The sequence below is a fragment of the Chiloscyllium punctatum genome, chromosome 12, assembly GCF_047496795.1.
Source record: "Chiloscyllium punctatum isolate Juve2018m chromosome 12, sChiPun1.3, whole genome shotgun sequence".
Taxonomy (NCBI): Eukaryota; Metazoa; Chordata; class Chondrichthyes; order Orectolobiformes; family Hemiscylliidae; genus Chiloscyllium; species Chiloscyllium punctatum.
Window position 1 is genome coordinate 36,960,737 of NC_092750.1, and position 12,464 is coordinate 36,973,200.

A 12,464-nucleotide genomic window follows, 5' to 3' on the forward strand; every position below is an offset into this window, starting at 1 on the left:
GCTGGCAGGTGGAACTAGATTGGGTTGGGATACCTGGTCAGCATGGATGGGTTGGAGCAAAGGGTCTGTTTCCATGCTGTACATCTCTATGACTCTAAGAGTTCCTGCCCGAAAAGTTGATTTTCCTGCTTCTCAGGTGCTGCCTGCCTGACCTGCTGTGCTTTTCCAGCACCACTCTAATCTTGATTTATACACGCGATCAACGTATACATGAGAATATACGGTAAACAGAAACTAAGGAGACCAAAGCAGGTGATAGCAGATTTATTAAGTCTGTTATCTGTTTGTCTGCAGATGCAGGCTCATTTTGTTTTTGTTTCCTTGCCCTGGCCAAGTTGTCAGGAATTCCTTTCCTCGTTGTCTTATGCCTACTAAGGACTGCCCCATCAATCTTTGAGCACCCATGAATATACTTCATTTCCGAAGGCTGGTTATGTGACCTATATCAATCCTTTGATTGAGTCATTCTAACCATTCATCAAAGGATAGGTATCCATTATACCTTCTCCTTGTCCATCGTTTGGGCTTTCAGCCTGAAAGGCCGAGATAGAGTATACTTGGAGAAGATATTTCCACAAGTAGGAGAGCCTCGGATCCAGGGGCACTCAGAATGAAGGGATAACCCTTTAGAACTGAGTGAAGAGGAATTTCTTCAGCAGGTGAGTGGTGAATCCGTGGAAATCTTTGCTGCAGTAGGCTGTGGAGGCCAAGTCATTGAGTGCATTTAAGATCGAGACGAAAGGTTCTTGATTAGTAAAGCAATAAACAGTTACAGGAGAAGGCAGGAAAATGGAATTGAGAAACATATCTGCTATAATCCAATGATGTCGACTCTGTGCCGAATGGCCTATTTCTGCTTCTGTATGTTATGGACCTATGATCTGAGAGGTGCACAAGGTGTCGCAAGACTACCAAAAAGTACCACTTTTGTCGACATTATCTTTGTTTTGTTATGATTGATTGATTGACTCATCGATTTGTTTTTTTTTAACCAGAAAACAAAACTTTATTATTTGGTGGCTTGTTGCTATGCATAGAAATTCCGTAAGAATTCTATAATGTTCTGAAAAGTTGAATTCTTACATGTTTTTCTCTAGAACTTCAAATGAACTTACACTTTGCTCTGTCAATTCAGTACTAAACCCCTTTGAATCAAAAAATAATTCACATTATTTTAATCTCTGCTTAAAATCTTGGACATGAAGCCTTACATCATACAGCAAAAATATATACAAGATGCATTTCTGTCTTTCCACCTAATCCACCACATGACTCTTACTGCACCTTTCTGTCCAATTTATAATAAAAATTTAAAATCTAGCACCTGCATAATTATGCAATTGTTTGTTGCAACTTGATAAACTCTGTTAACATATTTTTAAAAATGATGATATAAGGCTCATGTAAGTGTTTCTGCACAGTTTTTAGAGCTGTGTCAGTGTTGGGAAAAGAAATCTTTAACATAAGATACCTTATTGAAGTCCAAAGTAAACTGTATTAGATTAGATTCCCTACAGTGTGGAAACAGGCCCTTCGGCCCAACAAGTCCACACCGACCCTCCGAAGAGTAACCCACCCAGACCCCTTCCCCTACACTTACCCCTTGACCTAACACTATTTAGCACATCTTTGGACTGTGGGAGGAAACCGGAGCACCCGGAGGAAACCCATGCAGACACGGGGAGAATGTGCAAACTCCACACAGGCAGTTGCCTGAGGTGGGAATTGAACCTGGGTCTCTGGCGCTGTGAGGCAGCAGTGCTAACCACTGTGCCACCGTGGTATTCTAGATCTCTTGACTTTTTATGGGGTTTCTTTGACATTCTATGATTGTCTAAAATATTTAGCTTACTCTCAGTCAAGAAGGGTATTTACACTAAACTCCTGGATAAGAGTATATAGTTATGAACAAGTACTGCCTAACCACAGAAAATTGCAGCATTAACTGAACAATACTTTGCACAAAATTGGAATCACTTTTTTTTCTGCCTGTGAATGATTATCGCTTTTGCAATGACAAACTTGTACTACTACTCTTTTGTTCTTTACTGGGATGTGGGGGCGTTGCAGGCAAGGGAATGAATCTGCTAAGGTTCAGTGGTTAGCACTGCTCCCTCACACGCCAGGGACCCCGGTTTGATTCCCACCTCGGCGACTGTCTCCCCGTGTCTGCATGGGTTTCCTCCGGGTGCTCCAGTTTCCTCCCCCATTCCAAAGATGTGCAGGTCAGGTGAATTGACCATGCCAGATTGCCCATAGTTTTAGGTGCATCAGTCAGAGGGAAATGGGTCTAGGTGGGTTACTCTTCGGAGGCCGGTGTGGATTTGTTGGATCAAAGGGCCTGTTTCCATACTGGAGGGAATCTAATCTAAGGAAATCTAATCTTACCAGTGTAGCCAACATGGAAGCCAAGATCCACAACAATCTGACTCTTACTTGTCTTCAAAGGCTTGGCAGGCCACTACGGATGAGCAACTAATGCCTGCCTTGCCAGGCACTCCCACATCCCATGAAAGAATAATGAAAAAATATTCAGATTTATTAATTGAACTTGATTTCTACCAGCTATCTTGGTGGAACTTGTGCTGTGTCCCTAGAGCAGTAGCCTTGACATTTGGTATGTTATGACTTTTCTGCTATCATCCTCTTATTTATTCAAAGGTTACTACAAAAAAGGATCAATGATATTTGCACTCATCCGCTAACCTTTGTGTGTGTTATTAAAGTTTCTCAATTAACATTTTTAAAATGTCTTAAAGTTTTATCTTTTATTTAAAAAAATCTTAAAACTTAATTCCCCTAATACACTGCTCAGAGCAGACAACATTGAGTAGCATTATTGCATTGCAGAAAATTGGAACATCTTTAAGCAAGGTGATTTTTTTTTAAAAGATTCACTATGTCAGTTTTGTCTCTGAACAGCATGCAGAAGGGAAACAAGAAGAGATTCAGCAGAAGGCCCTATCTGAGAAGAAGGAATTGCAGCACAGAATAGATGAAATGGAAGGGAAGGAACAGTTACTTCAAGCGAGGATTGAAGCCTTACAAGCTGATAATGATTTCACCAATGAACGGCTTACGGCTTTACAAGGTAATAGAACTTCCAGTCCTTCGTTGATTATTGGGGAAAGGGAAACAATGGGTAAAGAGCTTGATAAAATTCCTGAAAGCTAAATTATAAATCCATCAATATTTTGGGTAGAACATAGGTGTAATTTTTTTTTGTGAGTGATCAACCTATAATGTTCTGATTAATTTCTAACCAAACTTAGCTTAGTTTCTTTCTTCTACTATTCCACCACCACCACTACCACCAGTATTATACTATGTAACTCCAGCAAACTATCAATTTGCCCTTATTATACAAACAAAATACTCTAGATGGAACTCAGAGTTCTGTAGAAGAATTGGACTGACTCAAAACATTAACTGTTTCTCGCTTCACTTCATAGACGCTACCAAGTCTAATGTTTTTTTTTGTAATTGTTTTTGCTCTTGTTACTTCTTTCTTTACTCTGGCAAACTTTTACAAATGCATGACTACAACATGCATGTTTCCAGCTTCTAAGTATTCTTTGAATTGCTTTTTCTCTAACAACTAAATTCTGTTCTTTCCTTAATCTCACTACTATTACTTAAATGCTTTTAGAGTGAGAGAATGGGCAGTTTTATCCAGGATCTTTAATATCACTAACCTCAATTGTTACAGACCTACTGATATAAAGTTGAAGGCAGTCTTTTTTTTAACACAAAGATATGTTGAATATAACATAATTCCATATATTTGGGAGGGATTGGGTTCTACTGCATTTGCTTGATGTGTGAAGTAAAATCACAAAGATGCATTGTAAGCTAACTGAGAAGAGTATCAGTAGCTTGGAATGAATGGAGTAAAGCCACTGTTAATGAGATCATAGAATAGAATCCCTATAGTGTGGGAGCAGACCATTCAGCCTATCAAGTCCACACTGACACTCCGACGAGCATCCCACCCAAACCACCCCATCCCCATAACTATACACTTCCAGTAGCTAATCCACCTAACCTATATATCCCTGGAGACTATGGGCAAATTAGCATGGCCAGTCCATCTAACCTGCATATTTTTGGACTATGGGAGGAAACCCTCACAACTGCCCAAGGGTGGAATCGAACCCAGGTCCCTGGTGCTGAGAGGCAGCAGTGCTAATCACTGAGCTGTTGTGCTGTCCTGTTGAAAAAAAATCACAGCATTTGGCCACTAAAGTGTAAACAGTATTTTTTTTTACATGTAGCCAGAGTTCTCAAAGGTGAAATGTTCACCCAGCAGTCATTGTGATGTTTTTGTTCTTAGTTATTGTTAATACTGCTAATACGATACAGTTTGCTGGCTCTTTTTCCAGGGAAATTGGCATTGGACAATAAATGTTGGCCTAACCAGAGATGTCCACGTCCTGTTAATGAATTTTTAAAATTCTAGATGTGGACAATGTGGACAATTATTCAGACTTTGTTGATTTCTGTTTTTCAAGTGTTCAAAACTTCAGTATACATTTTCATCTTTGAATTTATAACTGGAAAAAGAAATCTAAATGCTGCTTTTTCTTTAAATACAGTACGGTTAGAACAACTTCAGGAGAAAAACATCAAGGATCACAATAGTATAGGTGAGTTTAGTATAAATGTTTAAAATATTTCTGGGTAATATCTGAAACTGCAGTACTTAAAAAATCATTGAATTCATATTTGGATCCTTAATTTAGATAACTGAATAAATTTTATATTATTGAATAAATTTTGAGACACACAATACATCAAATATATAATTTGAAAATAGTTTATGTCACTTCTTTAGTTTTAACCCTCAAGAAAATTTATTCTATGGAGTTGGATTTATTAAAAAAAATCACTTTTGAATGATCATTCCCAAGAAATTTTCTGGTTATTTTCAAATTTGGCATTCATTTTATATGCTGTACTTGGACAAACTTGATCATTTGTCTAAAATGGACTGCTCCTAAGATTGCATCTAACAGTGCAAGGGCAAATCATTTTGATTTATCCCCTCTGAAAAATTCCTAGCAAGGAATCCACCACTGCTGAAGTTAAAATTTTTAGCCTGTTGGGTTAAAATTAGCCAATTCAGGAGAATGATTTATTGCAATTTTCCTCATCTATATGATTCAACCTCACTTTAAGTGGCTGAATTAACGAAGGAAGGAGATTGGAGGAGAATGGTGTTCTTAATGTGTCAAAGGTTGCAGACAAATTAAGAATGAAGAGTGATAGTGCATCATTGGCAATGTCAGATAAATTATCTCTGTCATCAGTTAGGCTGTTTCAGTGCTGTTGAAGGGATTGAAACCTTTTTGTAGAGGTTCATAATTGTAGCTGTAGGAATAATATGCAATAATTTGGGAGATGCTAACACATTCAAGTACTTGAAAAATGAAGGGGAGATTGGTGATGCAAGAGGAAATGGACACCGAATCCATAGATACATACTCCCTTGTACACCTAATTAAGGATGACCTCAAAACTCTCAGATAAGTTGATCACATGTCTATGCCAATTGTCTATTATCAACTCATGCATTTTCATGTGTTTCCATGCTGTACATCCCTATGACTCTATGTGCTCAGTGGCTCTGTCTTGGATGATGGCTTCTGTTCTAGTCACCAGAGCAGATGTTGAACTGCTAAATACATTGATTCTTGCATTTTCTCTGACCTATGTATTATTGAAATTTGCAATTTTCTAAACTAAATACACCTCTGGAAAATTATGATAGTCCCACATAAAATGTCCTCTTCCTGTATTTTTTTTGTTAAAAGAAAATCAACAGATCCTCGTGATCATCTGCCTTATTGCCTTTTTTGACTTGTCCATTGCACGAAGTTTCTCTCCATTACTTATATTTTCGATTCCCTTGTACTGTTGCTATTTTGTCCTTTTTAAATTGAATACAGATGTAAATAATTAATTTGACAATTAACAATTTCTTTATTTTAATGCACATACATGGAAAAAAACTTTGATATCTCACATGATATTTTGTTCACGATTGCATTAATTTTCTTCTATTGCTTCATTGTCTTTGAAGTATTCTTATATTGTTGGATTTCCACTTACCCTTACATTATGCAAACATTTAGCTTAATACTGGCCCTTAACTTGTTTATTGTTCATAGTTGCTTAGCTTCAGAAATTAAACTTTGTCTTTTAATGGCATAAACTGCTTTCATATTGAACCCAGTTATTTTGGAATATTTCACATTGTTTGTTCATTGTTTTACCCATTAACAGATCAGACCAGTTTACTGTGACTAATTTATTTCTTATTACTTTTATATTTTCTCGAACTAATTTTTAAAAAATGTTGTTTGTGATTCATGACTTTCTCTTTTACAAGCTCAAATCTGGTGGCCACACTTCATAAATCAGACTTAATTCTGTTTTGGTATTCATCCTAGCATAATTTCTCCTCTTGTTAGTTCTAGAATGGATGATTGTAGTAATTGCCCTGAGTGTGTTGCAAGAAGTCACTATTTGATCTATTCAGGTCCTCCAGTCAATGTAAAAGTTGAAATTTTGTATTTGTTTCTGGCATATGCTTCCCTCATTTCCATATTTATAATTGAACTGTTCAATATCAACCTGGCTGTTTGGCAATCTGTTGTCACCCCCTATTAGTTTTGCTGTTCTTTAATTCTATCCACATCATAATAAAAGATATTCAGTGTTTCTAGACTATGCACATCATAAGTTGATAGTTTGTTACTTGTCACTTTCAAAGTGATAAACTGTTAGGAGATAAGATTTTTTTGACTAATTTTGATGAAGTTATTTATTTACAAATGTTCACATCTACGTAGAGTTTTATTCATCAGAAAAATGCATGTCCAGCATAGGTTTTTGATTGGTAAATAGCACATTTTATTCTTATTTATGTATGATCCAACATTTTTGTCAAAACACCAACATGCAGTTTGGTGGCCAGTAGAGGGTGCTTTTCAACTGGCATATTATTCTATTTCAGTTTTATTTCTTCAACTGAGAAACACTTGTTGAATCTGCAATCTAAGTTATCTTGTAAAGCTGAGTAGAGGACCGAAGATGCTTTAAAAATTTTGTTTTAAAAGGGATTGAAGATGAATTCAGATAAAAATCTTTGTATAACTTTGTTTATTCAGTGTTCCATTCCCATACTCCCTCAATAAGTGGGAGTCAGGATATAGGTAACTGACATGAATCATCCCTGACTTGAAATTAATCTGAAGTACCGAGGTTAATTATGCCCCCCCATCCCCCCAGACTGTAAACAAATTATGCAGAAACCAAGGATCAAACTTGAATTTTTTTTAGATTAGAGAGTTCTTCCTGGTCTCTTGATTTTGTGGCCATCTTGATTCACAGAGATGAAGAAAGAGAACTAAGTGCATCATAAATTTTGACTCTAGTCATATTAAATTGCAAATGTTTTAGTGCAGAGGGCAACCTATTGTTAAATAATGTCTGTTTTTAAAATAGATGCCTGGTTCAAGTACATATGAAAGTGAATTGAAGGTTTTAGACCATAAGACACAGGAGTAGAAGTAAGGCCATTCAGCCGATCGAGTCTACTCTGCCCTTAGTCCTTAATTCCTTGCGAGATTAAGAATTTATCAATCTCTGCCTTGAAAGCAATCTCGGCCTCGAAAGCAACCTCAGCCTCTACTGCGCTCCGTGCCAATGAATTCCACAAGCCTACCACACTCTGGCTCAAGAAATGTCTCCCCATTTCCATTCTAAGTTGACCCCCTCTAATTCTAAGACTGTGCCCACGCGTCCTAATCTCCCCACCTAATGGAAACAACTTCCACCCTTTCTAAGCCTTGCATTATCTTGTAAGTTTCTATTAGATCTCCCCTCAACCTTGTAAATTCTAATGAATAAAATCCCAGGTACTTATCATATGTTAGGCATACCATTCCAGGGATCATCCGTGTAAATCTCCACTGGACATGCTCCAATGCTAATATGGAGAAAGTGAGGACTGCAGATACTGGAGATCAGGAAGAAGGGCTTATGCCCGAAACGTTGATTCTCCTTCTCCTTGGATGCTGCCTGACCTGCTGCACTTTTCCAGCAACACATGTTTCAGCTCCAATGCTAATATGTCCTTCCTGAAGTGTGGGGCCCAAATTGGACACCGTATTTAAATGGGACCTCACTGGAGCTTTTTAAAGTTTCAGAAGCATATCACTGCTTTTATGTTCCAACCTTCTTGGTATAAATGACAACGTTACATTTGCTTTCTTAATCACGAACTCAACCTGCAAGTTCACCTTTAGAGAATCATGGACTAGCACTCCCAGATTCCTTTGTGCTTTGGCTTTATGAATTTTCTCACCGTTTAGGAAATAGTCCACACCTGTATTTTTTTTCCAAAGTGTAAGACCTCTCATTTGCTCACATTGAATTTCATCAGCCATTTCCTGGACCACTCTCCTAAACTGTCTAAATCTTTCTGCAGCCTCCCCACCTCCTCAGTACTGCCTGCTTGTCCACCTAACTACTTATCATTGGCAAACTTCGCCAGAATGCCACCAGTCCCTTCATCCAGATCATTATTATAAAGTGAACAGCTGTGGTCCCAACATTGAACCCTGCGGGACACCACTTGTCACCAGCCACCATTCCAAAAAAGAACGTTTTATCCCAACTCTCTGCCTTCAGACAGCCAATCCTCAATCCATGCCAGTAGCTCACCTCAAATGCCATGGACCCTCATCTTACTCAAAAGCCTTCCATGAGGCACCTTATCAAAAGATATCTAGACTTTTGGAAGTCTAGATAGATAACATCCACTGGGTTTCCCTGGTCTAACCTACTTGTTACCTCTTCAAAGAATTCTAACAGGTTCTTCAGGCATGATCTCCCCTTACTAAATCCATGCTGACTTGTTCTAATCCAACAAGAATTTAGAAATCTCACCCTTAATGATGGATTTTAGAATTTTACCAACAACTGAGGATAGGCTAATCGGCCTTTAATTTTCCATCTTTTGTCTTGATCCTTTCTTAAACTGTTGTTACCTTTGTGTTCTACGACTCTATTACGCCACTCCAAACCCTGAATAGTTCAGATTTCCCTTGCATTTAGCATTGTATTAAATTGAAATGTTGAAACAAGTATATCGTGTGAATTCCACTGTGAAGTAATCCACATCTTTTTTTAAGAGGAAATAATTGCCAACAAAGACTTTTGTATTTTGAATGCTTAATGCAAGTGCTTTGTTGCAACAGGTTTTCCTCCCATTCACTTTCACCATATGTCATTTTAAGGTACTAATATCTATTAGCATGTTAGTTTTTGGAAGAAAGACTTAGCAGAGTTGAATTTTTTTTTGAAACATGACAGTTGATAGCTGTTGTTGAAAGAAACTGGTATATTCCTATTATTTTTACATATTTATTTAGTCATAACAGGTCACATATAAGGGCAGCCATCATTCATTTATTTTTCTGAAACAATAGCTCACAATTGTAGTATATAGATTGTTATTTTCCTAAATTTATATTTGTTTAAATGGTGTACTCTACTTTGGCATTGTGTATAACATTGGTCTGAAATTGTTGGAAAGGAAAACATTCTTTTGAAATATGTAATTGTTATCAGCCCCGTTTGTTCACAGCACTTTAACAGTCCTCATCTCCAGTGATTTCTATTTCTTTCAGTGCATTAGTTTGTTGCAAAATAAATTGTTTTCAACAACCACTGAGGTTAGCAGTTTGTACAAAAACAGAAATTGCTGGAAACATTCAGCAAGTCTGGCAGCATCTTTAGCAAGTTTGTAGATGTCTGCGCATTTTATTAACATTTTTCTACGTCATTACCTCTTTTGCTTCGAAACAAATTGGTCTTCAGTCCACTTAATCCATGTCACTTTCAAATTGATTAAAATTCTAGTATGGGTGAACTGCCTTCGATTCAAAATGAATGGAGTTAAGTGGTAATTGACCTGGAAGAAATTCAGTCATTTGTAAGGGGCCATTCGTTACAACTTGGTTCCATTAGTTTGTATAAATGCACATTGCAGTCTGTTCTGTAGACTGTACCCTACAATGCAAACCCATTTTGTTCAAATAAAATAAAAAGTCTGGTGCAATTTGAATTTCCATGTCTCTAAAGTTACTGGGCTAGTAATTCAATGACAAAAACGTAAGCACAATATAACCTACTCTGTGCATTGGTCACTTTGTTGACCTCTACACGTTTTATTTTGATTACAATGATTCAATTCAGTTGAAGCACTTTTCAGGCAATATCATGCTGTCATACTTGCACTTAATATTGATATAAATATCAGCAACAATCAAAATTTATATTATAAACCATCTCCAGAAATAGTTAGTTTGAACAGACCTGTCTGCATTTCTGTTCTTATTTCTAATCAGCCTGTTGTCAGTGTTTTCTCTCACTTGCGCTCTCTCTGCCTCTCTGTGCTCTAAGGAGTTTGTGTGTGGATAATTCATTATTTCAAGCAAACAACAAGTGTATTTCAGTCAGCTTGAGAAAGGTGTGATATCCAAGAAGGAGCAAAAAAAAATTTTAGCCATCATGGACATGTTGAGCAAGGCAGGGACTGAAAGTTGTGGAAACTTAGTTTGAAGTGAAAGTAGTTAATGCAAGGACTGCAATGCAGATGGGTTTTTTTTCCTGGGCATTTTGTGGCATCTGAAATCTTTGCACTTTAGTCGATGTTTAATGAAAAAGGGTGTTTGTTATCTTCTTTGAAACTAAATCCTATGTTTTGCATTATGATATACTGAAATGTGGCATTCGCTTAGTTACCTCAATTATCGTTTGTTTCATGTTTTCAATATTGTAAAACAAACATTCAATCACTAGAACTAAAGTTAATTTTTTGTTTTGGTAACAATAGGAATCCAAGTTGATGACTTGTTACCTAAAATTAATGGAAGCACAGATAAAGGTAGTGTACCGATGCAACATTTCAAAAGCTATGAATTTAAGCTGTCAAATTTATTGATTTAATTTCTGTGCACTACATCTTGCTATTAATATGAATAAAATATATTTTTAAAACTTTTTCCCCCCCTTATTGGGGGAAGGAGTAATTCTGTTACAGAATGAAACATTTTCCAGTTTCAGAAATCCATTGTCTGCTTCAAGCACAAGTTAGGTATAAAGTGATCATCTGCAACATTAAACTCTGTCATCAATGTTGCTGTACAACCAAACCCCAGAAGAACAACACCCCACAAAAACAGCCATCTTCTGCATCAACCTTGTCATCTTTTAGTAGGCAGACGTTGGATTGAAATTTTCATATCAGTTTTGCATAGCGTTCTTTCAAAAAATGCATTTTCCTCCCAATATGGCCAAGATTTAAATTCAGGACTCAAATTTTAGAAGCACCAAGACAGCTAAGACGGATCCTTTTCAGCATCCACATTTATTAATTATATATAGTGCTGTCATGGATATGAAACTATTTATTTCTATATTAATGAGTATCATAGTTGGATGAATCTTTTTCAAGTATTCTGAAAATTAAAATGTTGCTATTTTGCAGCCATTTTTTGGATTCCTACAAAAAGCTATTTGGGGGTGGATGGGGGAAGAGAGAGAGAGAGAGAGAGAGAGATATGTGAGAGAGGGAGCAGCAGAATTAAGAGAGAGAATTTAGTTTAAAATCAAAATAGCTGTTTTCTAAGATAAAGAATGCTGATTCTCCAGCTCATTTTACTTGATCAATTACAGATCAAATGTCTGAAATTTAGTGTGGTATGTAAGTTCCAGTTTTATGAATTTTGTTGGACAAAGTAAAATATCCATCTGCATTATTAATTCCATGGATTACATTTTGAAGCTAGTAACTCAAGTGTTCCAACCAGGAACCTAACGAAAACAAATACTTAATTCAAGATTCTTTCTTTCTAATAGAGCACTTTCTATTAAAGAGTGGAGGGGACTGCTCTGAGCTATTCCAACAGTTCATTGAGTGCAAGAGTGAGTACACTGTATAATTTACACTGTCTAAGAGACACATAGGATGTTGAAAAGCTTGTTCAGCATCATTAAGAACAGGGTAATATTCTACAGTTTTAGCTGCAAATCAAGAGATCAGAATAAATAGAAAAAAAAGGAAGTCTTGTGTATGATTTGAATCAGATTAATTATTTTTAATTGCAAAGTAAAATTCCAAATTTTGAGAAAGAAAGTTGGGTTTGTCTGTTGTCCTTTTCAAAATGTAGCAGTTGGAAGTTAAGTATGCATTGTTATGAATTAAATGTTGTAATCAAGAAAGAGAGAACTTGGTCAATTTATAAGTGTAGTTGCTGGTTTCTTCCTTAAACCTGTGTTTTCAAATTCTATTAATTAGTGCTTGCACTTGAAATTCTTATTGATTATGTTGTGTTACAAATATTTTTTTCGTGTGACATTGCATTTTCTTATGCTAAATAAAAATGTAGCGT

At 36.5% G+C, this 12,464-nt stretch overlaps 1 protein-coding gene across 30 annotated transcripts in view; it reads left to right on the forward strand.

Annotated features, from left to right (window-relative positions):
• slmapa (sarcolemma associated protein a) overlaps window positions 1-12,464 on the forward strand; it is a 269,091-nt gene that overhangs the window by 120,509 nt on the left and 136,118 nt on the right. For 15 of the 30 annotated variants that reach the window (XM_072582350.1, XM_072582348.1, XM_072582347.1 and 12 more), the window contains exons 10-13: window positions 2,923-3,091; window positions 4,596-4,646; window positions 10,907-10,957; window positions 11,932-11,997. In XM_072582350.1, coding sequence (XP_072438451.1) covers window positions 2,923-3,091; window positions 4,596-4,646; window positions 10,907-10,957; window positions 11,932-11,997 — 337 coding nt within the window. The remainder of the gene's footprint in view (window positions 1-2,922; window positions 3,092-4,595; window positions 4,647-10,906; window positions 10,958-11,931; window positions 11,998-12,464) is intronic. The other 15 variants (XM_072582362.1, XM_072582370.1, XM_072582373.1 and 12 more) reach the window with 3 other exon arrangements.